This window comes from Lampris incognitus, chromosome 3 (genome assembly GCF_029633865.1).
Source record: "Lampris incognitus isolate fLamInc1 chromosome 3, fLamInc1.hap2, whole genome shotgun sequence".
Lineage (NCBI taxonomy): Eukaryota > Metazoa > Chordata > Actinopteri > Lampriformes > Lampridae > Lampris > Lampris incognitus.
Window position 1 is genome coordinate 64,411,018 of NC_079213.1, and position 27,406 is coordinate 64,438,423.

The 27,406-nt window shown below is 48.0% G+C and overlaps 1 protein-coding gene across 1 annotated transcript in view; it reads left to right on the forward strand.

Moving 5' to 3' along the window:
* LOC130109483 (ephrin type-B receptor 1-like) overlaps positions 1-27,406 on the forward strand; it is a 64,899-nt gene that overhangs the window by 25,612 nt on the left and 11,881 nt on the right. Inside the window, exons 6-16 of the mRNA XM_056276400.1 lie at positions 4,842-5,104; positions 6,681-6,756; positions 9,380-9,504; positions 12,539-12,704; positions 13,094-13,199; positions 13,508-13,554; positions 13,776-13,910; positions 19,722-19,969; positions 22,373-22,440; positions 23,176-23,323; positions 25,556-25,705. Coding sequence (XP_056132375.1) covers positions 4,842-5,104; positions 6,681-6,756; positions 9,380-9,504; positions 12,539-12,704; positions 13,094-13,199; positions 13,508-13,554; positions 13,776-13,910; positions 19,722-19,969; positions 22,373-22,440; positions 23,176-23,323; positions 25,556-25,705 — 1,532 coding nt within the window. The remainder of the gene's footprint in view (positions 1-4,841; positions 5,105-6,680; positions 6,757-9,379; positions 9,505-12,538; positions 12,705-13,093; positions 13,200-13,507; positions 13,555-13,775; positions 13,911-19,721; positions 19,970-22,372; positions 22,441-23,175; positions 23,324-25,555; positions 25,706-27,406) is intronic.

Consider the following 27,406-nt stretch of genomic DNA (forward strand, 5'->3'; position numbering starts at 1 on the left):
ACCATCATGTCCAATAATTACTTCGCCTTCCAATATCCTAATTTCTCTCTCTAATTCGTCAAGACAGAGTTTCTCCACACCGAAAGTGTGTTGTTTGTATTGCTGACATAAAATCCTAATTTGTGTTTTTCCTACCTCCCACCATCAAGCTAAGCTCTCAAAATCCTTCCTCCTCAGCCTCCAATGACTCCAGAAGTCAGAGAAGAACTGACTGAAGGCTTTATCCTGCGTTAGCGGCACATCGAAGTGCCAGTGGGAACAGTGTCGAAATTGAACTTGTAAAGAAAAATCTGCCACTACTAAATGGTGATCTGAAAATCCCACAGGTGATATGGTGGACTTAATCAACCTGTTGCTGTATGTTTGATTGAGGTAAATCCTGTCCAACCTGGCTGCCCTCACACTACCCTCCGCAGCTTTTACCCATGTGTACTGCCTAGCTGTTGGATTAAGTGTCCTCCAAACATCCGTAAGGTCGTTTTCTGCAACCACAGTGGACAGAAAAAAAGCTGACGGTGGATGGGGCTCTTCTGAGTTTCTGTCAACTGTAGGGTGTATAGTGCAATTCCAGTCTCCTCCCACCACTATGATTGAGCCACTATTAAATTGTTTGAGTTTATCCCTCAGTTTGCTAAACAATCTCAAGCGATCAGTGCCTGTATTATAAGCATACACATTTATAAACACAAAAGGTATTTCTCGGATTGTTGCCTGAACTACCTGGATTCTGCCCTGCTCCACTTCACATGTCAAAACATTTGTTAAAAGGAGGCGCTGTGAGAAAAGAACAGCTACACCTGCACTAAAGTTGGTACCATGGCTCAAAAAAGCTTGGCCTGCCCAACTCATTCCCCACTCTTATCTCGTTGTCTACAGAGCTATGTGTTTCCTGTAGGAAGAGCACATCTATGTTCTTAGCTCTAATCAGCTCAGCTACCACACCTCGCTTAACTTTATCCCGTCCTCCGTTAATATTTAGACTCCCTACTCGCAAACCGTCCATTAAAAGAAGAGAGAAAAGGAAGGATAAGACAGTGAAACCTTTCCAAGAGAGAAAAAACACCTTTTGTGTATCACATATATTTCAGTTTTATACATGTAAAGGAACCTTTCCTTGCTTCTCTTTCCTGAGTTTCGTCAGAATCTTCTTCAGACGAAACCTCTTCTGCTTACTGAGCTCTTCATAACCAGCTGTTTTTCTAATTTTTATAACAGAGTTAACAAACCTGTCCAAATCTGAGAAGAAATCTGATACATTTACAGACTGTCTGCCATAGGTTTCGTCAAGGAAATCATTAATCTCTTTCAATGAGTATGACTGCTGATCACCTTGTGACACAATATCAGCAAACTGAGATAGGCTATCATCCTTTCACATGTCCTCATATTCATTTCCAGCGTTTTCACATTGTGACTCACCTGCAGGAACCTGACTCTCAGCCTCGGCTGGGTGACTGTCTCTCGCTGGTTCTGTCTGTCCTTCGTCTCTGCATACATCCGCATCCTGTGTTTCAGTACCACTCAGATTACCATCATTTACAGTATTGGTGTCCTACTCAGTTGTTACATTTCCTTCTGTACCAGGTTGCGGATCACTGGTTGCGGTATCTCCTGCCGCCTGCTGCGCCGTTTGCGGGCTACCGCCCTCAGCAGTGCCGTCAGGCTGTGGCTCACCTGTACTGCTGCCCGCTGTGGGCTCCCTGTGCGGGCAGGATGAACGTTTGTGGCCGACATCGCCGCACTCAAAACACTTCATGCTGCCAGAACTCGCGTACAAAGTGTAGAAGCCGTGTTCGTATTTGACCTTAAATGACACTTGTAGATGTTCTGAGGGATCATTTAAATACATGAAGGCCCGTCTCCGCAGGGAGTTAACATGCTGCAGTCTGGCGTCGCCACAACCCAGACGGACTGTTCTGAACCCGCCAGCAAACTTCCCGAAACGACCCAGTTCTTTCTCAATGAGCTCGTCCGGGATAAACGGAGGTACGCCTGACACGGTAACACGTGTCAACGGCACAAACAATGGCGAGACGGCTACAAACAAATCGTCCAGTACCAGGCCCCTCTCCACCAACAGGTGGACTAAACGCTCCTCTCGGAGAAAAGCCACCACGGCTTTATTCATCCGAGAGCCGTAGGTGATGTTCTCATAACCGACATGTTCTCCTGCAGCCAGGAGAACCTGTTCAACAGTGTACCATGAGTCGACCACGACTCTAACCCCGTGTCTGATAGACAGGGCAGGCGAGCCCTCACCGGGGAGGGACGCCATATTGCACACCACCAAACTCCCACCAGCTACTCCAGTCACTTTCCAACAACCAACGACGAAGTAAAATTAAACTTCCCTCACCTTACCATGTAAAGAAAAGAAAAGAAAACAAAAGAAAAGTGAAAGCAGTAGAAAACAAGTGAATTAATCCAAAAAACACGCTCAAGCTCATTCAACGCCCTCACTCACGCTGACGCACCCAACCATCCCGCATGCAGTGCAGAGAGAGAGAGAGAAAAAGAAAGAGACTGCCAAACAGAGAGAGAGGAAGAGAGAGCGAGATTGCCAAACAGAGAGAGAGAGAGAGAGAGAGAGAGAGAGAGAGAGAGAGAGACTGCCAAACAGAGAGAGAAAGAGAGAGCGAGACTGCCAAACAGAGAGAGAGAAAGAGAGAGCGAGACTGCCAAACAGAGAAAGAGAGAGAGATTCCTTTTTATGTATTCCTTTTTCCTTTTTTTATTTACTACTCTGTTGACCTGTTTTGCTTTGGCAACATTGTAATAAATGCAGTCATGCCAATAAAGCATCAATTGAATTGAGAGAGAGAGACAGAGAGAGGGAGAGAGACAGAGAGAGAGCGAGACAGACAGACAGAGAGAGAGAGAGAGAGAGAGAGAGAGAGAGGAGAGACAGAGAGAGAGACAGACAGACAGAGAGAGAGGAGAGACAGAGAGAGAGAGAGAGAGGAGCGAGAGGGAGGGAGGGGCAGTGTTAAGAGGACACAAACCATGTGAGCGACAGACTAGCTGCCCGAGTGGGGCAGGCGCTAGTGAGGTGGTGGGATATCGATTTCACCTCCAACATGTTAAAATAACAAAACAAAACACACAGGCAGGAATACAAGAACAAACGGAAACAACAGTGAACATATTTTGCAAAACTTTCTGTAACAACACAAGTAATACCTGGACCATGTTGGAAAAGGGCGTGGGATGAAGCAAAATAACTTTTCTGGTCCTACCCCTTTCTTATACCTTATCAATCAAATCAAACCCAAACAAAACTTCCAAGACAAAACACAACTGGTGAAAAAGAGAAAAGAAAGACCAATGCATATAGAAACCAAAATAGACACAACAGCACAAGTCAAACAAGGCACCTCACACGTCCTGCATCACGTCATGTTATTCCAGTCCACCTCTTTCTTCATCCATCCTACATCTGTTCAATATGCTCTTCGTAATGAGTTGTTTAACCTGATGTACACGTCTTCATTTCTTTTTTACACTTGTTCCACGAGTTAGCTCCTTTGATGGATATACCATGAAGTGTTGTGTTTGTCCTCACTAGTTGTGTTTTCACTGTACATATATGAGCGTGCTAGTCTCACTGAGCTGAAATCCCAGTCCTGTGCGAGGTGCCGCTGCAGCGTTTGGATGAACACCAAGGTTTACTGAAGACACAGGGAACTAACTATTGATCAGCGGAGCAGTTTCTTGTTGAGGCGGAGGGAATCACCACATGGGCGCCAGCAGCCATTAACCTTCATGACCATATGCAGGGGGGGAGGCCCGCGGAGCGGCGCACGATGCCGAGGCGCTCCATGTTGGCAAACTCCTCCTTGGCGATGGCGAGCTTGGCTGGGTCGAGGCGCCGTGCAGGGGCATAGACCGGGGGGGGGGGCAGTGGTGGTGATGTAGTGTTCCCCATCCACGCTTGGTGACTGCTGATGAGAAGATGGGCGTTGTGAGGTCGGGAAACTCAGCGAGCACACGTTGAAATTCATCCCCGGTGGCAATCGTGTTGGACAAAGCCGGTGGGACCTGGCTTGTCCAATACGAGAAAATAAAAAATTAAAATTAAAAGGTGTAGCGGTTTTTAATTCAACATTAACATTCTTACAAAGCACATGTAGTGAAACTACTGTAACGTGGATGGATAAATAGACTCGCTAGCCCTTGGCTAACGGGTCGGACCCTTTAGTCGACTGGTTAACGTAGTCGCCCGTGGTGCGGGAGACCCGGGTTCGCGTCCCGGCTGTGGCGGTCCCCTCCTTCGGAAGCGCTTCCTGAAGGAGGAGGGTAGCGTAACGTGCACGGATAAATAGACTCGCTAGCCCTTGGCTAATGGGTCGGACCCTTTAGTCGACTGGTTAACGTAGTCGCCCGTGGTGCGGGAGACCCGGGTTCGCGTCCCGGCTGTGGCGGTCCCCTCCATCGGAAGCGCTTCCCGAAGGAGGGGGGTAGTGTAACGTGCACGGATAAATAGACTCGCTAGCCTTTGGCTAATGGGTCGGACCCTTTAGTCGACTGGTTAACGTAGTCGCCCGTGGCGCGGGAGACCCGGGTTCGTGTCCCAGCTGTGGCGGTTCCTGGCTGCCCCCCCTGAATTCGCTACACTACATTCCAGCAACACAAGAATCACAAGCATTTGCATTTAAACAAAAATGAATGAATTGTCTTTATAGACTTACACAACATTCTGAGAGGAAAACGGGTGTTTTCAGTGCACTTCCTCGATGTTTCCTGTCTCTCACAGTCGTCTTCCCTCCGCCATCTCCGATTCCCCTTCCTCTTTGTCTTTCCTTCCCTTTTCTCCTCCTCTCTCTTTCTGTCTGTCTCTCCAGGCGTTCCCTCTGCTCCGCGGAACGTGGTCTCAGTTGTCAACCAGACCTCGGTGTTTCTGGAGTGGCACCCACCGCGCGAAACTGGTCACCGTGACGATCTGACCTACAACATCGTGTGCCGCCGTTGCCGCAGCAGTGAGCGACGGGCGTGTCAGCCGTGCGACGACGGTGTGCTGTTCTCCCCGGGCAAGCGGAGGTTGAAGGGGACCCAGGTTGAGGTCAGCAGACTGTGGGCCCACACGCCGTACGTGATTGACATACAGGTGAGCCGGTGGCACTGAGATCCCATCCATCATCTAAACCTGCTTAAATCCAATTCAGGATCATGGGGGGGCTGGAATCTATCCCAGCAGGCACTGGGCAGAAAGCAGGGAGGCGCACTGGACAGATCGCCAATCCGTCACATGCACGGTCACTCACACACCATTCACACTTTTAGAACAACGCCAACATTTTTTTTCTGCTGTCATGCTGAGGCTATAATGAGGCCGGCGCACTGCCATGTTGTCATGTGCACAGTTATTGCTCACCGGTTGCTCGCTCCTGCAGATTTCTCCTCTATAACATCAGGAGGATTCACCCATTCCTCACCGACGAGACAGCACAGGTGCTCTCCAGGCTCTGGTCATCTCCCGGCTGGACTACGGCAACTCCCTCCTTGCCGGCGCCCCGGCGTTGGCCATCAGACCTCTGGAGCTTGTTCAGAAAGCTGCAGCTCGTCTGGTGTTCAACTGCCCTAAGTTCTCCCACACAACTCCCCTTCTCATGTCCCTACACTGGCTCCCAGTAGCTGCTCGCATCCAGTTTAAGACTCTGGTGCTAGCCTACAGGGCAGTGAAAGGACCCGCTCCTTTCTATTCCAGGCCATGGTCAACCCCTACACCCCCGCCTGACCACTTCGCTCTTCTGCCTCGGGACGCCTGGTTGCCCCGTCGCTCAGAGGCCCCTGCTGCCGATCGTACTATGTACTGCACCGGCGTCTCCTCCACTGAGTAGGACACACATACCCTCCCTTCACCCTAACCCAGTATCCTCTTGCCACCATGCAAAAATGTTCATCTCTAAGGCACCATGCTGCCGCCAAGAGAGATGCTTTAAAGAAAAAAAAAAAGAAAAAGATAAGCCAAGGAGGGCTGTTACCGGGCATTCACGGACATTGCACACGTCTAAATCTGTGAGCTGCCGCATCACTGACCCACTAAGCAGCAGAAGGTTGGGGATGAAGAAGCTGGTGACTGAGGGGGGCAGTTTCACGTTTACCTTCCGCTGGAGTTGAACCTGCACCCGTTTGGTCACACGCTGAGCTCTCTAACCTTCCGGGCATGGCCACCCGCTTTGAGACAGTGCAAAAGTGTTGGTAAACCTAGCAGCAGGAGAGCGGGTAGGCATACGCTGAAGAAGGTGAAGGTGAAGAATTGATATATTATGTGGCGAGGCATGTTGGGGGGTCGGAGAAGGGTATTTGCTTTGGGGGGAAATTCCAGGCAACATACGACCCAATTTGGGTAAGAACATGAGGCACCCCGCTGAGCTCGTCTTTTTTCAGTGTTTTGACGTCTTGGACTTGGCTAACTGGGCTCGTGACAGTAGGGCAGCTTATAAGGGGGGGGGGTCTTGAAATGTACCTTGACTCTGTAAACGGTTTGCTTTTGCTGCTGAGGTGCGAAAGCTGCAAGAGACCTGGAAGTCTTGCTTGTTCCAACCTTAGCCAGTTAGTAGAGCCACTCTGGACTGGAAACCGTCATTGTGTCACATGATCACAGTCTCTGCTCATGTGACCATGTACAAAATGGTGTCAGTCGGCCTCATTGTCTGTCAAACCTTCTTTTTTTTCTGCAGGCAGTCAACGGGGTTTCCAACAAGAGCCCTTACCCCGCCCAACAGCTGTCAATCAACATTACAACCAATCAGGCTGGTGAGTGGAGAGACCGAATGCTGTGTGTGTGTGCGTGGGTGTGTGTGTGTGCGCGTGTGTGTGTGTGCGTGTGCGTGTGCGTGTGTGTAAGCATACTTTGGGGCATGGGCAATTAAGAGAGGTTAGATGACAAGGAGATGAAGAAAATTGAGCTACAGTGCTTTAACTCATAAAACATGTTACTGGCTTGTCCTCTCTCTCTCTCTCTCGCTCGCTCGCTCGCTCGCTCTTGCCCTCTCTCTCGCTCTCTTGCCCTCTCTCTCGCTCTCTTGCTCTCTCTGTCTCGCTGTTGCTTTCTTGCTCTCTCTCACTCTCTCTTGCTCTCTCGCTTTCTTGCTCTCTCGCTCTCAAATTCAAATAGCTTTATTGGCATGAACAGAAAATATGCCATTGCCAAAACAGTTTGCAAAAGACTGAAACGTTAAGCCCAGAGGAGAAACTGGCGAGAGAGCCCTCTCTCCCTCTTTTAGGAGCTCCCACTTACAACCAAACAGTCCCTCAGCTTGTGCTTTATTCCAATAAAAGGTAATAACCCATTTCCATGTTAGCAATAGCATGTTTTTGCAAAGAGTTATTATGTTTCCAAAAAGAGCAACCTCTGGTGATACTACCATAATCAGACTCAAGTCTGACATTCATGTAGATGGCTTTGTGGTCTGTAAGTGGAGTTGCCATCACCTTGACTGTACACAAATCCTTAGACAAGTTGTTGTCCGTTTTAAATTCCTCTCTCCATATATCTACAATATCAGATCTACCCATGAACAGCTCTAAAGAGGAATGTTGATTAGAACTTTGAGCCTGTCAACAGCTTTGTCTAAAACAACATTAAAGTCTCCTCCTATTAGCACGTAAGCACCTAGACAACTAGATAGACTCGGTTTAAGCTTGCATTCTAGGGCCATCAGTAGGACATCATCACTAGACTTTGAATTGTACCCATAGATATTTGTTATGATCAGGGTAGTATTGACACCGTTTAAGAGAGAGCGAGAGAGAGAGCTCTCTCTCTTGCTCGCTGTTTCTCTCTCCCTCCCTCTCCCTCTCTCTCGCGCTCTCTCTTGCTCGCTGTCTCCCTCTCTCTCCCTCTCTCTCTCTCTCTCTCTCTCTACCTCTCTCTCCCTCTCGCTCTCTCCCTCCCTCTGTCTCTCGCGCTCTCCCTCTTTCTCTCTCTCGTTCTCTCTCTTGCTCTCTCTCCCCCTCTCTCTACCTCTCTCGCCCTCTCTCGTCCTCTCTCTCACTCCCTCTCTCTCTTGCTCGTCCTCTCTCTCTGTCTCTCTCCCCCTTCTATATCCCCTATACTGCTCTCTCTGACAGAGTAATTCTTAGAGACTGTAAAAATGAGCTGTGTTGCCACTCCATCAGTATTCTATCGAGACAGACACAAGCGACGTGTCCTCTGCTACTCCTGTTTAGACGTAAAAGCTGTTTTGCTCTGATGAAAAACACATCATTTACCTCAGCCTATGGCGGCCAGGCTCATCCCTAACCAACACACGATGGACCATCTCGCCACCGCTTCCCAGAGCGGGTCCACGGCATTTGTTGGAGTCAAACATGATCCCCAAGAGGGTTGTGTAAGAGTTAAAAAAAAAACAACTTTATTTTCAGGTTGAAGCCGGTGTGGTTTTTCATTCACACGATGGGGTTGGATGGGGTCCTTTTGTCGTTTCTTCTGCTTTTGTTGTCTTATGCACGCCAACCTCACACAGCACATACAGGAGTGTGAAGCGCAGCCTTCCAAACCGTCCAGTTTGGCGGCGCTCTCGGGATTTCCCGGGTGTCCGCTGTGTGACGCTAGCAGTCCCAGTCACACAGGGAGAGGCTCACGCTATAACGTGGCTATGAGGGTTTTTTTTAATTATTTTTTTACTAAATTTATTTCTGATTTTTCCCTTTTTCTCCCAATTTAGTGGCCAATTGATCCTTATTTTAATTCAAACACCCACCCTCGTACTGCGTGCGTTCGCCAACTGCATCTCCCCGGCCGGCAGTCTCAAAGGAGACGCCTCCCCACTTTCGTGACAAGGCGACTCCAGGCCGAACCACTGCTTTCCCCCACACACCCAGAGACGCATTCATGTGACGTACACAAGCCGACTCCGCCCCCCTCCCAAAGACAGCGTTGCCAATATTGCTGCTCCATCGAGTCCGGCCATAGTCGGATCTGACGGGACCGGGGCGCGAACCCCAGTCCCCAGTGGGCAACTGCATCGACACAAAGCCGATGCTTAGACCGCTACACCACCGCGGACCCCATGAGGGGTTATTATGACTATGTTCTCTCTCGCTCGTCTAACTTTGTTCGTTCAGGTAGGGCTGCCGTGTTTTGAAAATATGTCTCGACAAAGACGTCGTGACAAATTCTGTGCGCCCTTTTCTGTCTTATGTGCTGGGATCCACAAGGTGGCGTGTGACTAGCTGGTGTTGCATGGCTGATGACAGAGCAGTGGTTTGTTTTCATTAGCCCGGGTCCACGGATGAGCGAGCACACTTCTCACTGGCTTTGTATTGAAAGAAACCCTGCAATACGTCAGCACAACACAGCGTGGACTTCAGAATCCATCATGGTGAAGTGCACTAACCAGAGCTATAAGTGTGTGTCTGTGTGTGTGATTTACAGCACCCTCGGTAGTTACCATAATGCACCAGGTGAGCTCGACAAGCCGAAGTTTCTCGTTGTCATGGCCACCACCCGAACAGCCCAATGGGATTATCCTCGATTACGAGATACGATACTATGACAAGGTAGGACCCCGAGAGACACGCTGTCAATGTGTATGTGCAAATGTGAGGGGTTTGTGTGTGTGTGTGTGTGTGTGTGTGTGTGTGTGTGTGTGTGTGTGTGTGTGTGTGTGTGTGTGTGTATGTTTCTTGTCATGTACTAATACAGCCCAGAAAGACACACTGATATAGGGAATCAATATGGACAGTGTAACACGGTCATCCATTAATAGGCCGGTACTGAAGAGCCATTCAGCTCACCCCCCCCCCCCCCCGCATACCCTCTAAAGCAGGACTGACTGCCCATAATGACCACACCACAATACATTTCTCTTAAATTTCATGTTCACGGCAATCTAGTAATGCTCTCTCTGCCTGTATGTACCTCTCTGCATCCGCCTAAGATGTTTTTGCAGCCGCTGGGGGGGGGGGCAGCCCTATAACAACCTCTGTCATCTTCCCTGACAACCAGTGTACCCTTGACCTTGGCCGAGAAAAAAGTAGGTCGCATTGCACTCAGCACTGGCTTCAGTGGTTGTCACTGAGAGGGTGCTATGTGTCATAAGGGTGTCGATGGGCACATGGCGTGAAGCTTTCTCCTGACTGCCTCATTTTCCCCTCTCGCCCCGTGATTTAATAGGGCTCCTTGAGGCTGCAAAACAAAAAATTATTTGACTAGAAAAAAACATTTAGCATAAGGATTATAGACTCGGTATTATAATCAGATTTGCCTTCATAAATCAGAGGGATTAACACTAGATTACAACGTTCGCAGATGTGAAGTTGTTGGCGTCATCTCGTCCATCCTCCAGAGTCACCCTGTAACTCCAGGAGTGGCACAGCACGCACCGCCAACTTGAGCAGCGCTGAAAACTCCCAGCAACCCCAAATACAATATTTTCACAAATCAGATTCGGGACATTCAGCTAGAGCCGTTTGAGTGGTGACACTGCTTTAATGTGCTTTAGTGTGGATGTGGGTGCCAATGAAGACCCCAAAAATTAGAACCCGACAGTTTGTGTTTTAACTTCATATTCATCTTTAAGGGAGCCAACAGCGAGGAGCGGGGGGAAAAAAAAGAGGATGCTAATTTTAGCTCACAGCTTCAAGCATGAAAAAGGCCCCTGAGGGAGTAGTTTGATAAGGCTAGAAGAGGAGAACAGGTTTTCCTTTACAGGCCCAGAGCACTACCTTCTTATTCAACCCTCAACCAAACCATCTTCCCTCTCCGTCATCCCTCCATCCCTCATCTGCTGTTCTATCCATCCCACTCCCCTGTCCTCCCAGCCGTTCTTTAGATAATGAGGTTTTAATGTAGTGAATTAGATATGGCGCTGGGAGACAGTTCCTCCCCCCCCCCTTACTTATCTCTGTCTACCAGACATGCCCACGTGGACTGCCCTATAACCCCTTCACTTGGGCAGGCCTAGAGCCATTCCACACCTCCCAATCCCCTGCTCTCTCCCGACACCTCCTTTTTTCACCATCTCTTCCAGCAGATATCCCCCTCTTCTTACTCCGGCCCAACTTTAACCCCTCACACCTGGTCCAGCCTGTACCTGCCCAGACATAGCTCTTGTGAAATACCGGGAATGGCACTGATGGTGCCATTGGTCATATATACAGTACACAAAAGCAGTACAGGAAATGACTGCTTCCATGCTTTTTACGCCGATGCCAAGCCAAAATGGTGTAACTGTTGCTTTTGTCCAGTCTCTTTCCAGATGGATTAGTGGCATTTTGTGCGCAAACAGTCACGCAGTGTGTGCTCACTGCAAAAATGGTAACGGTGTATTAAATATCAAATTGTTGAATCAATGCAATACTCTTTTACTACCAGTACTACTGCTATGCCTACCTTTCCTTCCTCACTTAAATGTTCCAGTCTTTTCATCGCTCCCCGTTTTATCTCCTGCTAATCACTCTCTTCCTCCTCACCTCTGTCTTCCACCCTGTTCATCCTGCTACCTTGCTTTACATTGCTCACCCCTCTTTCGATCTTCTTCCGCTCCTCCCTCTGTCCTCAACCCCATCGCCTCCTGCTCCCCCGTCCTCTTCTGGACAAGCACTCCTTCCTTGTATTTCATGCCCATTTCGACACCAGCCCCACATATCTGCCTTTTGTTGTTTCTGCACCATATCTACCTCGCCTCATTAAAACCTCATTACTGGGTTGGGTAGAGAGGCAGGTTGGGGGAGGTAGGGGCGGGGTAGTTAGGCAGCCATGGCGCTGCAAGGTAGGCTCGTCTCTCCCTGCCCCCGTGCCTAATTCACCACTGGAGGAGACGGGGAGGAGAGAGAGGGACCAGGTGCTCTCGGAGGAGCTGGAGGGGGAGTTGGAGATAAAGGGAAGGGTGTTGGAAGAGAGGATGAGAGGTGAGGGGCGGGAAAGGAGGGAGGCGCAGGAGGGTAGACGGCATTATGGAGGAGGTCAGGGGTTTTTACACCAGCGTACGACAAAAGAGGCTGATGCAAGAGGAATTAGGGACGTGGAAAGAGAAGAGAGAGCGAGAAGGAGAGCAGGAGAATGAGGAGCGTGACTGAGGGCTGAGAGAGCGGAGTCAGTCATAAAGCGGGTGGAGGAGGGTGGAGAGGGAGCCGTGTTAAATGTGTTATTCTGTACCCTGTATGGCAGGGGTTATTAAACTTTAAAGCGAATCACTCCAAAATGCAATATAAGCAAATTGGGATATGAGGTTACCTGACTTTCATTGTTCAATATTTCAGAAATCTACTTGACTCTGTCATGGCGAGTGTTACAGCTGTGTAAGCCCGGGCTTCAGTCCACTAAGAACCGCAACCATAATCCCCACTTGCAGCCCGCTAGTGTCGAGTTTGACTTTTATAACGGCCATAATTATGTCAGAGACGGTTTCACGTAATTCAAATTCTGGATCCCTCATCTCATAATGAAACTTGGAATGAGTACTTTCCAGCCCCCAACACAGACACTTAACACAATCTCTCAAGACTCCGTTGCTTTCATCCTGCCCGGCAGGGGTGTTACTGAACATGCCTTCTCTCCATCCCTCTACCTCTCTATCACCCCTCTCCTCAGTCCCAGTCTTCTGTGCTGAACAGCTCCATGGTCCAAAGCGAGACCCCCAGTGTGGTGCTGGAGGGGCTGAGGCCAGGAACGGGCTATGTGGTTCAGGTTAGGGCCCGCACCGTGGCAGGCTACGGCACCTACAGCAAGGAGATGCTCTTCCAGACGCTCACTGACGGTAAGTCAGCGGGTGTCCGGGGGTGGGGAGATGGCCAAGCGGGTATTATTTTTTAACTTGCTAAAGGCTGACGCAGGACAGAAGCTAGCCGGCTGACCTAGGCGACCCCTCCGTAGCGTTTCCCCCCCTATTCTCTCGGCGGCGGCCATGTCTTTCAGGTCCTGTGGGGTTTCGCTTTCGGACCCGTGGGATCCCTGATGAAATGTCAGCTTCTGGTGTATTCATGGTGGGACGAGTGAAAGTGTAGTAGCAAAGTCATGTACTTCTTTTGCTACTTTAGTGTGTGTGTGTGTGTGTACAAAAGAGTCCTGTAAATGGTGCTCTCTTTAAATAATTGTGTGTCTGATTGTTCCTGTTTGTGCGTGCGTATGTTGTGCGTGTTCCTTCAGATGAGTACAAGTCAGAGCTGGGACAGCAGCTTTCCCTGATAGCAGGCTCTTTAGTGGGTGGAGTGTGCATCGTCTCACTGGTGGCTATCGCAATCATCTGTACAAGGTAGCGTGCACACATACACACACACACACACACACACACACACAAATACTGAACATAAAATGTGTGCACATACTCACTGCCATACACAGTGTGGCATCAGTCACTGCTTCTCTTTATCCTGCACATGCAGACACAACACAGTGGGAATGAGATGGTTGTATTAAACCTGTTTGATTTCTGCAGCCTGCCTGTCTGTCTCTATATCTCTGTCTGTCTGTTTGTTTTTTCTGCCCACCTCTGTTCTTCCATCCACACAACTGTCTGTCTTTTTGTCCTTCCTGTCCGTCCATTCGATCTTTCCATAGAAGAAGGCAGTTGAAAGAGAGTGTTTACGGCGACAAACTGCAGCAGTACAACACAGGGGGAGGTGAGCACTCCACTGATGCTACAGCTACCATCCAGATGTACCTTTCTAACACACACACACACACACACTCTCTCACTCAGTCACTTAACACCACCCTTTGCTCTCCATCCGTCTGTCTCTCTTTCTCTGTCTCGTTCTTTTTTTAGAGGTGACTTTGAGACCAGACCTTTTCAGTGGTCCGGCCCCCACCGTGACCTTTCCCACCCTGTCTGAGGGTCACGGTTCCCCAGGGGTCAAGATCTACATCGACCCCTTCACCTACGAGGATCCCAACGAGGCGGTTCATGAATTTGCCAAGGAAATCGACCCCTCCTGTGTCAAGATAGAGGAAGTTATAGGAGCAGGTAGAGATTTTTATAATTTTTTCCACCTTGCTTCTCCTTCCTCCCCTTCCAATTCCCCATTCTATCTATCTATCTGTCCGTCCGTCCGTCCGTCCGTCCGTCCGTCCGTCCGTCCGTCTATCTATCTATCTATCTATCTATCTATCTATCTATCTATCTATCTGTCTGTCTGTCTGTATGTCTGTCTATCTTTCTGAAGTGATTAAGGTTGTCAAAAATTCCGCCCAATAATTAATTTAAACAGTAGTTTGAGATTATTTTCAGTTTACGTACTGATTTCATTGTGGCTAATTGGTTGTTTTAAAAATTAAAGGAAAAAAAAAACAACTTTGCTACGCTTCTTTTGCATCCTGTCTATTCTCTACAGACTGCTTTTCTGGAGCGAGAAAAATGAATCCACAGTTCTTGAAGGAGACGTTGCTTGACCCAAAAACAGAAAAACATTGTGCAGAGATCAATTACTTTGGCTGTGCCACACTTTTGTGTCAACGAAATAGATTTGGAATCATGCAAAGCCAATTTATTATTTTACTAGATTCTCCCTTTGAAGTAAACAGAGATGTTTTATTCATGCACCAAAGTTGCACAAGAATAAATTAAAACTGACTTCATGCATTTCTCTTTGGCTGTCTGTGCACTCGCCGGGAAAAAAAGAAGAAAAAAAAATGCTGTGTGATGTTTCGAAGAGCAGGAAGCTGGATGTGAAATGGAGCAGCTTCTGAAACGAATCTATGAAAACTTCAGAGCAAACAAAATGAACTGCCCCGTTTCACTATCGATCCCTATGTACCGAAACCATTCAATATGTTGTATTTTTGTGCTGATGATCCCCTTTGAGGACTATAGATGCAGATAGTTTAACAATATCTGACATATCTGTAATAGCTCCGACACCAAGTAACAGCAATAGCAAGTAATATTTTGCCGTCAACCAACCATTCGACTGATGAACTGGATAATGGATGGATGGATGGATCAATCAATCAACCAACCAATCAATCAATCAAATAAGTAGCTGGCAAGAAGGGAAACAGGCCCTGACAGTTTGTCAGACAGACAGATGTACGTACATTCATGCTTGGGACTGTTTATTGAATTGTAAATGTCTACTTGTGTGCAGTTTTACGTGATATACAATAATCACGTGTTTTGTCTGTAATGCTTTAGTTTCCGGCATTAATCTAGCAGTTTATACCGCCACTGAATTTCCATCTTGAGTTCCCATCTTCCATCTTGAGTTCCCATCAGACCTGCTTGGTGCGGGTGCAGACGCAGGTGCAGCAAGTATCGTTCAACAAACCCTCCTGAATCTTGATAAGAATCAACGGACAGACGCGGACCCTCTCCGATAAAGGTCACAGACCGTTCTCGTACCCGGAGCACGGCGGACAGCACGACCGCGGTCGAGCTCAAGACGCTGAGCCCCTCTGAGAGGCTTTCCGTAATCTCAATTTTATCCTCATTTCTCTCCGGGGAAGGTTTCTCACCCCCGGGCAGGAGTGACGGAGCAGAAAGGGAGGGAAGTGGAGGGAGGGGGAAATACGGGCCTGCATGTTGAGATACCGCCGCGCTCTTCGCTTTTTAATGGTGGGTTTTCGCTCTCAGTCTGCGGCAGCAGAAAGTGGAGATTCATCCACACCCCTGTACCTTCCTCGCTTTCTCTCCCCCTCTCCCTCCATTCCCTTTTTTCTTTCATCGGCGGCATTATCCTTCTGCATCTGTGATTCAACGTGTCTTGTGGTGTGGTTGTCATACATTTCTGCCACCCTCGCTCTCTCTCTCTCTCTCTCTCTGTGATTTCGTCTCTCTACCTCAGCCATTTTGAGTCTGTGCCTCTCCCTGCCTTCATCTCTCTGTGTGATTCTGTCCCTCTAGAGTTTTAAAGTTTATGCATAGGAGAAAAAAAACCACAAAAACCCATAGAGAACAGAGAAAAGAAAAAAAATGACAGTTTGCAGAGGTGAGATGAAAAAAAGAACCCCCCCCAGGAGTTAATAAAAACATCTCACCTCACTCTAACCCCCACCCCCATGTCTCTATCCCCCTCGGTTCCTCTGTATCTCTCTGCCTATCTCTTTCTCTCTCATTCCCTCGATCCCTCTCTGAGATTCAATCCCTCTCTCCTCGACGAAGGAAGGAAATGTCAGGTCGGGTGATCCAAACAGAACCAACTCTCTCCATACTATCTCACCTCTCCCATCATTCAGCTCTCTCCTTGTTATCTCTCCCCCTTCATTGGGCCACACCCTCTATCTGTCTATCCATCTATCTACACATAGCCTCCTTTCATTTATACAGCTACCCATCCGTCTTCTGTTCCTCCCCTCCCCCTCCACACCATCACCCACTCTCCCATTCACCCTCCCTCTCTCCATCCTTTCATCCTTCCTCTCTTTTCCCTGTCTCCCCTGGTTTTTCGGCAGCTACAGTAGATAGTTAATGAGCAGTGAGATGTGGAGCAGAGATCAGAGTGAGAGAGGATGACACAGCCTGTCACCCAACTCCCGTCACTCATACATTATTCACACACCCTCTTTAACGCGGGGACCCGGACTTTTATTTTGAAGTGGAATACAATTTTCATGTCCCCAAGTGACAAAAAGGGCATTTTATTTTGATGATACCCTCTTGTGTCTCAGTGGATTGAAGACCAAGGTCGATTCGTTTGCGTCTCCTGAAGACATCAAGGTTGAGACCATTTTATCTTCTTGATGGCGTAACAGTGCCAAGTTTAGGTGACCATGGCACCAACATGTGACCGAAAGCGGGCCTTGTCAAGCTGTTTTTACGTCGACTAGCATGTCATGGACCAGGAAGAAGTCGGGTGATTGGAGCCTTTTGTGAAATGTGAAAAACTGCTTCAGTTACATTGTAGATAGAAAATTAGCCGATGCTCTTACCCAGACTGGTGGTAGCCAGCTGAGCTTCAGCGTTTCGCTCAAGGACACTCAGTCACTATTGGAACATACTTCGGTATCTTAGAGGACTAATTAGTAATAATAATACAGAGGTTAATTAGTATTTGAAGCTAGATAGTTGAGAATTGTTCTGTAAGTACACTCAAAGTAAACATTTCAAAATATTGCCTTGTAAAGTGTTTGTTAGTGCTGCTCTATCATTTCTCCACTGACTAGAGGGATTGTAGGGGAAAATCAACTTTTCTTGTCCTTTTAGTCCACAAAACCCAGAATGAAAGTGTTTCTCGGCACCACAACAAACCCCAAGCAGCTCCTATGGTGCTGCAAAGCCATCGATACCAGAATGAGGCTGCATTTAGCAGCTCTTGGGTGTGAGTGTGTGTAAGTGTGTAATGGCCCTGCAGCTGTGGCTGTCAATATGCTTTTTATGTCTTGCTTGAAGATGTGAACTTTGTAAAATAGAAAAAAAAAACGAGTTGTTACCTTCACAGAGAACTAACTTTGTGTTTTTCTCCAAATTGGCCATGATGAAAAATGTTTTAAACACATGATGGCTTAAAGCAGTAATTCTCAAATTGGGTCCTCAGGACCCACAGCTGGCACAGCTGCTTCCCTGTTCTGCCAGGAATTATAGTCAGCTGTAGGGCCATGTCTAAAAATACATGGATTAGACAGGTGCAATACCTGGAAGAAGAGAAAACCAGCATTACTATAGTAGGTCTTAACAACTATATTCTCAGTTCTATTGCTTTAAAGCTACAATCCTGAGGATTGTTTATTTAATTTACTAACCGATGGATACCATGGAGAAGACCCATGATGTAAGCGACTTTGGCTCCATCTGTGGAATATGACTGGGGCTGCTGGTTAAACACAATCTCACACTGCATCAAAAAAGGGCGACAAAGTCCAAAATCTCCATCATACTTATCGGGCGGGGCAACCCATGGTTCTTTAGCCGAAGTTGATGGCGCTGGGGGTGGCGGAGCTGGAGGGGCGGGTCCCGGGCTAGCAGAGGCACCAAGTTGGGTCTGGATTCCGGAAATCTTTGAGCCGAGCTCACGGAGGCCGTCAGCCATCTCCTGTAGCACCTGGCTGTGCTGGCCGAGGACCGATTCCTGGTTGGCTACAGCCTGGCAGACCGTGGCCAGGTCTGTGGTGGAATGGTCTGCTGGGTCCATAGTGGCTGGAACGTACTGTCATGTATCAGGAAAGAACCCAAAAGCAGACGGGACAACCAGGTAAGGGAAGAATCAAGTCTTTACTGAAGTAACCGATCTCAGGGGTAGAGCAGGAGTCGGCTCAGTGGCAGGTAGGCAGGCAGAAGTCCATGAAAGGCGATGTTCCAGCGAAGACTGGACCACAGTGGAGGCTTTTTAAGGGTGATGATCGCTTTGATGGCCAGCTGGTGTCAGGGGCGAACGCTTTGATGTCAAGGGCGAGAGGCTGATTGCTTTGAAGTCAAGGGAGAGAGGCTTTGACAGGGGGGGTCAGCAGGTGTCAAGGGCAAACGCTTTGATGTCAAGGGCGAGGGGCTGTGACATTCTCGGCACAAAGTCAAGTTTTCGGTGGGTGTCAGACTCCGCCAAGGTTGTCCCTTGTCTCCGATTCTGTTTGTGATATTCATGGAGAGGATCTCAAGGCACAGCCAAGGTGAGGAGTGTGTCCATTTTGGGAACCTCAGAATTGCATCTTTGCTGTTTGCAGATGATGTGGTTTTGTTGGCTTCATCAGAATGTGACCTCCAACGCACACTGAGGTGGTCTGCAGCTGAGTGTGAAATAACCGGGATTAGAGTCAGCACCTCCAAGTCTGAGACCATGGTTCTCTACCGGAAAATGGTGGCTTGCTCCCTCCGGGTAGGGGATGATTTGTTGCCTCAAGTGAAGGAGTTCAAGTATCTCAGGGTCTTGTTCACAAGTGAGGGTAGGATGGAGCGGGAGATTGACAGGCAGCTTGGTGCAGCATCAGCAGTAATACTGACGTTGTACCGGACCATTGTGGTGAAGAGGGAGCTGAGCCAGAAAGCAAAGCTCTCAATTTACCAGTCAATCTTCATTCCAACCCTCACCATGTTCATGAGCATTGGGTAGTGACTGAAACGGTGAGATCGCGGATACAAGCGGCTGAAATGAGTTTCCGCCGTAGGGTGTCCGGGCTCAGCCTTAGAGATAGGGCGAGGAGCTCGGAGTAGAGCCGCTGCTCCTTTGCATCGAAAGGAGCCAGTTGAGGTAGTTCGGGCATCTGATTAGGATGCCTCCTGGGCGCCTTCCTTTGGAGGTTTTCTGAGCACAGCCAACTGGGAGGAGACCCCGGGGTAGATCCAGAACTCGCTGGAGGGACTACATGTCCAATCTGGCCTGGGAACGCCTTGGGATCCCCTAGGAGGGGCTGGAAGGCATTGCTGGGGAGAGGGATGTCTGGAGTGCCCTACTTAGCTTGCTGCCACCACGACCTGAGCCCGGAGCAGTGGCTGAAGATGAATGAATGAATGGTTTAGCAATCAAAATCTCAGAGATCCATTTGAAATTAAACAAAATTGCTAGTGCTATGACATGTCAGAACCTTCATGACTGCCACACAAATAAAACATGGTTGAATCCGAGTATGTAAGGCCCTTTGCAAGCTTGTTTTGCTATATCTGCTTGTTGGACACAACGATTTCACTTCCTCTTCAAACTTGACACTTCTTACCTTATTCTTCTGCATTTGGTTGTTATGTTGAAGATGCAAAATGTTATGTGCCATATAATTTTCCCTGGGAAAGTCTTACCGCTTCATAACCAATACTGTAAACAACTACAAAATCATGCATGATTTGTATATTCCTGCATAAGCTATTGTTTTATATACATGCAGTTTTGTTTTAAAGGTATATTCTCTATGTCTTCAGGTGAGTTTGGAGAAGTGTACAAAGGCCGTTTGAAGCCCATTGGGAAAAAAGAACTTCCTGTGGCAATCAAGACCCTGAAGGCGGGCTACTCTGAAAGGCAGAGGAGGGACTTCCTATCCGAGGCGTCAATAATGGGCCAGTTTGACCAACCAAATATCATCAGACTGGAGGGTGTGGTCACCAAGAGCCGGCCCACCATGATCATCACAGAGTTCATGGAGAATGGAGCACTTGATTCGTTTCTCAGGGTAAAAAAACAAAACAAAAAAACCAACACATTCACATGGACTTGAGTGGAAATATACAGTCAGAAACACATCCACAAAGAGGTCGGGGTAGTGTAGTGGTCTATTCCATTGCCTACCAACACGGGTTCGCTGGATCAAATCCCCGTGTTGCCTCTGGCTTGGCCAGGCGTCTCTACAGACATAATTGGCCATGTCAGCAGGTGTGGAGCCGGATGTGGGTGTGTGTCCTGGTCGCTGCACTAGTGCCTCCTCTGGTCGGTCAGGGCATTTGGGGGGGAGAAGGACACACCGAAGTTAGGGCACACATTGGTAAAAAAAAAAAAAAAAAGCAAGAGTGAGAGACAGGGGGTGTCCGCGCAACGTAGCGGTGTATTCCGTTGCGTACCAACACAGGGCTTGCTGGTTCGAATCCCCGTGTTACCTCCAGCTTGGTCGGGCATCCCTACAGACACCATTGGCCGTGTCTGCGGGTGAGACGCCGGATGTGGGTATGTGTCCTGGTCGCTGCACTAGCGCCTCCTCTGGTCAGTCAGGGTGCCTGTTCAGGGGGGAGGGAGAACTGGGGAGGAATAGCGTGATCCTCCAACGCGCTCCGCCCCCCTGGTGAAACTCCTCACTGTCAGGTGAAAAGAAGTGGCTGGCGACTCCACATGTATCGGAGGAGGCATGTGGTCGTCTGCAGCCCTCCCCGGATCGGCGGCAGCGGGGGGCGGGGGCAGCGACCGGGACGGCTCAGAAGAGTGGGATAATTGGACAGGTGCAACTGGGGAGAAAAAGGGGGGGTGAGAACTAGAGCAAGAGAGAGAGAGGGAAGTTAGGAACAAGAGGTTGGGAGATATCCATAGGAATACATGAACAAAGAGAGAGAGAGAGAGAGAGAGAGAGAGAGGGGGGAAGAAACCCAGTCGTTCTCCTCTTCTCCTCTCTTTTCGTTTGTTGGGCTCTCTCCTCGTTGCCAGCCAACCTGTCTGACTGGCTGTCAGTCTGTCCCCCTCTTTGATCCTGCCCTCCTTTCCTGCTCTAAAAACAGAAAGAGAAACTCTTTGATGCTCAGTTCTCACAGCATGACCCCTCTTGACTCAGGAATACACTACACACACACAGACACACACTCAGACACACACACACACTGATCAATCCCACTGCCATTGCTGTCCTAGCGTGACCATCTTGCTGCCACAAAGCACAGCGGATCAATGTGTGTGTGTGTGTGTGTGTGTTGTGTGCGTGCTCGGGTGCGCTGCTGCCTGTGACGGTGCCTGTGTGTGTTTGTTTGTGTGCACCTAGGAGAGGGTTTTGCCTGCAGAGGATTAGGATAAAGCAGCATCAAAGCCGTGGCTGGATGCTGAGCCCAGACCGCAGCCATGTCGGCGGGACGGTAGCGATATTTTGCAGGGACAGAGCCAGTCTGCTTCATCACTCTCCGAATAAAATGGTATCACGGCGAAACCGCTCTCGAGCTTACGACAGGAAACACACCTCAGGTTATTTAAAGGAAGTGTTTCTCTCTCTCTCTGCCCGACGCTCACACCAGGCGGTAAATGAGGGGACTGCCGTCAGAGGAGCCAGCAAAAGATAGTCTGGTGATGAGGGGTTTATTTAGAAAAGGACTGAGAGGGAGGATCTGTTTCTTGTCGATGGAGGATGCGATCACTACACAGTTCACATAAAAACCACGAAGCCATACACCTATTTTTATACACCTATTTTTGAGCAGAGTTTCTCAGTTAAGGAGTCAACACGTCTGAGCGGACGGTCGCCAAGACGATTTGTAAAATGCAAACGCGTAAATGTTAAAAATAAAGTAATGCATTGCTCACTACACTTTTCTCATTTAAACAGAAATAATCTCAATATGTGTAATTAGTCACATCAGCGATCACATTAGTTCTCCATTACACTTTATCATGGATCACTCAACTTCAATATCATGCACAAAGGGTAAGTCACAATAATAACTTATTATTGAACTTGCAACCGGCAAAAGTAATACTAATTGTAAATCATTAACTGCTAAATGGAGTGTATTTATGCAGACTTTTCCAGTCCACCGACCGCTCCTCAAAGCACCTCACAGTGTGCGCCTCGCATTCACCCACTGACACACACACACTCACACTCTGATGGTGGAGGCCGCCATCAACCCGCTCACCAGGAGCAGTCAGGGGTTCGGCGTCTTGCTCAAGGACACTTCGACACGCCCTCTGGAGGAGCCGGGGATCAAACCAGCGACCTTTCGATTACGGGAGGGCCCACTCCACCTCCTGAGCCAACCCCATTAATGAATGTGTTTCCGTCTGTAAATGTCAGTGACTGAGTAATCAAAGCCTTCACGAGAACCAGGCAGGTCCTACTTCCTGTGGGGGACGACTCAAAATAATGATTTGATTTATGGTTTTACAGCAGAATGATGGCCAGTTCCCTGTCATCCAGCTTGTTGGAATGCTGCGGGGCATTGCATCTGGCATGAGGTACACACACACACACACACACACACACACACAATCATATACACACACACACTCCAAATCCCATCATTCTGTAATCCGAGATACCAATCAGAGAGGAGTTACTTGCACCATGACTTGGCAGTGTGAAACACTGCACGTGCGCGCACACACACACACACACACACACAATAAATTCCATTCCTATGCTATCTCTATTCTGTTCTTGTGCTGTCGCTGGCTCAGATAAACACACACACCACACAAGCAGACACATAAACACTCACACACACACACACACACACACACAGTAAAAGCCAATTAACTTCTTATCGTGTGCTGCTGCAACAAAGTGGCTTTTGTGAGAGGAGGAGGTGCTTGTCACAGTGTCCGAGTCCGAGATCAACGTTCTCACCCACTGAGGGCACTGCTCCTCGCCCGCACCGCGTGGCCCGTCAGCTCACATGCTCTCTAACGGTAGAACCGGGCCACATCCCAGCGGGGGTATTTCTGGCACAGCTCTCTTTACACAGCTCGGACTCCTCCTCCGGTTCTTACGTTGGTACCTTATGCAGAGCAGGTGTGCCCGGTCACCTGCTAAATGAGATATTACAAACAGACATCGCATTCTGATAATAAGACAAACAGAGCAGTTGATTTGAGATGAAACACGGTGCCGTTCGTCCTCGGGAGGTGCTTGTGCTCCCTGCGTGAGACCTTTTATTAACACATGAAAACCCACTGGTGGTGTTGTCTTAGGTACCTCGCAGAGATGAGCTACGTTCACAGAGACCTGGCAGCTCGAAACATCTTGGTCAACAGCAACCTGGTGTGTAAGGTGTCTGACTTTGGCTTATCACGATATCTGGAGGAAGACACCTCTGACCCCACTTACACCAGCTCACTGGTGAGGACACACACACACACACAATAGGTTAAAACACCTGTCATCACTGTATATAGTATAGGCATGCGCATGACATGTGCACGGATGACATATGAGTACATATTACGTACACTGACAAACAGACGCGCACACACCAATACACATGCACACATAATCCTAATCGCCATACTGCCATGTTATGTTTGTTATAAGATAAGATGTGTCACATTATTCCTCACTGAGCCCTCTGCTTACTGCTTACAATATACTGATAGTACACACACATATATGTGTGTGTGTGTGTGTGTATGTACATATGTAAATGGTATGTCCTTTCCTCGTACCTTGTACTGTCTCATAAAGAATGTATTTAACTCACTGGATTATATATACACACACACACACACACACACACACACACATATACACAGATGATATGTGTGTGTGTATATACACTCACTGGCCACTTTATTAGGTACACCTTGCTAGTACCGGGTTGGACCCCCTTTTGCCTTCAGAACTGCCTTAATCCTTCGTGGCATAGATTCAACAAGGTACTGGAAACATTCCTCAGAGAGTTTGGTCCATATTGACATGATAGCATCACGCAGTTGCTGCAGATTTGTCGGTTGCACATCCATGATGCGAATCTCCCAGTCCACCACATCCCAAAGGTGCTCTATTGGATTGAGATCTGGTGACTGTGGAGGCCATTTGAGTACAGTGAACTCATTGTCATGTTCAAGAAACCAGTGTGAGATGATTCGAGCTTTATGACATGGCGCGTTATCCTGCTGGAAGTAGCCATCAGAAGATGGGAACACTGTGGTCATAAAGGGATGGATATGGTCAGCAACAATACTCAGGTAGGCTGTGGTGTTGACACGATGCTCAATTGGTACTAAGGGGCCCAAAGTGTGCCAAGAAAATATCCCCCACACCATTACACCACCACCACCAGCCTGAACCGTTGATACAAGGCAGGATGGATCCATGCTTTCATGTTGTTGACGCCAAATTCTGACCCTACCATCCGAATGTCGCAGCAGAAATCGAGACTCATCAGACCAGGCAACGTTTTTCCAATCTTCTATTGTCCAATTTTGGTGAGCCTGTGCGAATTGTAGCCTCAGTTTCCTGTTCTTAGCTGACAGGAGTGGCACCCGGTGTGGTCTTCTGCTGCTGTAGCCCATCTGCCTCAAGGTTCGACGTGTTGTGCGTTAAGAGATGCTCTTCTGCATACCTCGGTTGTAATGAGTGGTTATTTGAGTTACTGTTGCCTTTCTATCAGCTCGAACCAGTCTGGCCGTTCTCCTCTCACCTCTGGCATCAACAAGGCATTTTCGCCCACAGAACTGCCGCTCACTGGATATTTTCTCTTTTTCGGACCATTCTCTGTAAACCCTAGAGATGATTGTGCGTGAAAATCCCAGTAGATCAGCAGTTTCTGAAATACTCAGACCAGCCCGTCTGGCACCAACAACCATGCCACGTTCAAAGTCACTTAAATCACCTTTCTTCCCCATTCTGATGCTCGGTTTGAACTGCAGCAGATCGTCTTGACCATGTCTACATGCCTAAATGCATTGAGTTGCTGCCATGTGATTGGCTGATTAGAAATTTGCGTTAACGAGCAGTTGGACAGGTGTGCCTAATAAAGTGGCCGGTGAGTGTATATATATATACATATATATACACACACACACACACACACACACAGATGATATTATATCGTCACCTTCTTAAAATAATGGCCTAAGTCATATTTTCAAGTTTTTCAAAAAACAGAATAAACTGACAAATGTTGTTTCAGTTTCAGTTTCTTCTGTGTTTTGGAAAACCTGAAAATATGACTTAGGCCATTATTTCAAGAAGGTGACGATATATATATATACACACATACACAGATGATATAATATATATACACACACATATATATATATAGATATATAGATATACACACACATACACAGATGATATAATATATATACATATATACACACACACACACACACACACAGATGATATAATACATATATATACACACACACACAGATGATATAATAGTCTCTTTCTTTCTTACTTTCTCCACACCCCTTATTTCACTTATTTATCTCTTCTTCATATCTGCTCTCCCCCTCCCTTTTTCATGAATTGTGCTTTCCATCTTCCCATGTCTCCTGCTCTCTCTCTCTCTTCCTCTCTCCGTCTCCCTTGCTGTCTTATCTTTCTCTCTCACACTGTGTTTTCCAGGGTGGTAAGATCCCCGTGCGATGGACAGCTCCAGAAGCCATAGCCTACAGGAAGTTCACCTCTGCCTCGGACGTCTGGAGTTATGGCATCGTCACCTGGGAAGTGATGTCATACGGCGAGAGGCCCTACTGGGACATGAGCAACCAGGATGTACGTCACCACGTGTATATAAGCGTGTGTATGCGTGGTTATCATGGTTACGAGATCGTGTGTGTGTGTGCGTTTGTTGTGCCCTGTTAGCTGCATTTCCTCATGTCTGTGAAATGTGTGCGCGCGCTTGTTTCATTTTCTGTGTCGCAGAAAGGTTTCTACATGTCTGGGGAAACAGAACGAGGAAATTAATGATGTGTCCTACAATCATTTCAAGATGGCTACCAGCCTTACAGTCTGAGTCCTAGCTGTAAAACGTGTTTTAGCTACCTCCAACACTGATTATTTAACGTGTCCCATCATCGCTATGAATCCGCTCGTTGAATTAGTATCCCCCCAGTGCACTTCAGCTCCACTTTGATAAATTGATATTTTTACTCCAGTGTAATTGGATTTATGTCCTGGAAATATTTGTCCTAAAGAAAGAGTGAGAAATCTGCACTCATCATTTTTTGAGAATCCCCAAATGTACCAAAGAAAAAAAAGGGAAAAAAGTGAAACACTGCATTCATCCGTTTTTTTTTTTAGCTTAGTGTTGAATTTTGTTAGTTTAAACCTAAAGGGGATCATGTAAATGAAAAAGAAAGACCCAGAAGCACACATTTCGAGGCGTTTTATCTATTTATTTTCAGTTTCTATATAAGATGTTGTCATGCTCAGATTACAGCTAGTCTTGGCAGTAAAACCTGCTTCAAAGCGTGCCCGGGATCCCAGAGTTCCTCTCCAAAACCATATATCCACAGGCTCTGACATTCGGAGTTAAATCAAAACTGTTTCAGAACTATCTGCATGGGAACAGTTCAGTCACCACGACTCACACATTCAGAAAGCATGCTTTTCTTTTTTGCATTAGAGCGGCAACGGGACTTTTGGCTTCGCCGGTGAGTGGATCTGCTCGTGCGCAGCTTGCACGTAGTGTGCACCAACATCCATCAGTGAAAAGCCCCCATACAGCACCTAGACCCAGATCCAGACAGGTGGCAGGTGGAGTGGAGGTGGATGAGCAGAAGCCAAGCACTCATTACAGCAGCAGAACAAACCGGTTTCCTCCGTTTGAATAGCCCACCCTATAACGGGGCGGGGCAACAACTGGTGTGGGACGGCTGAGGCCAAATACGGCAAAGTTGATTGCCTGGAGTTGGTATTTACCACATGGGATAGTAAATTAGCTAAATGCACATTCTGTCTATCTAACGAAGACTGCCCATTTCAGTAGTCGACTTCGCTGCGATAGGCATCTTCGTTCCCTTCAGTAATGACTAACCGTCTTCTGAGCCCACTCGCTCAGAACGCAGTTCCTGGAAGCCGCCTCCTGGAAGATGTCCTTTCTGATAGCGGTATCGATATCGAGATCCTGACCCATCTGAATGCGGGACTTGTCAGCGAGGAAAGGACCGCTCCCCATTTTGCACATGCAGAGAAATGTTGGCACTGTCTAGAGTCTCTTTTTTTTAATATTCCTCTCCCTTTTTTCTCTCTCTTTCTTCACACACCGTCCTTCCTCTTAACCCCCGTGCCTCCTCCTCTTATTTCCTCTCTTCAGACCCGTTCTCTGACGGCCCTCGGAGCAACAGCGCCAGCCCATGAAAGTGTAATGACAGAGAGCCAGTATAATAATAGAGACGGTTTATAATGGTGCAGACAGTGTATAATGATGAAGACGGTGTGCGGAGAGAAGACTGTAGCTAACGAGGGTCTGTC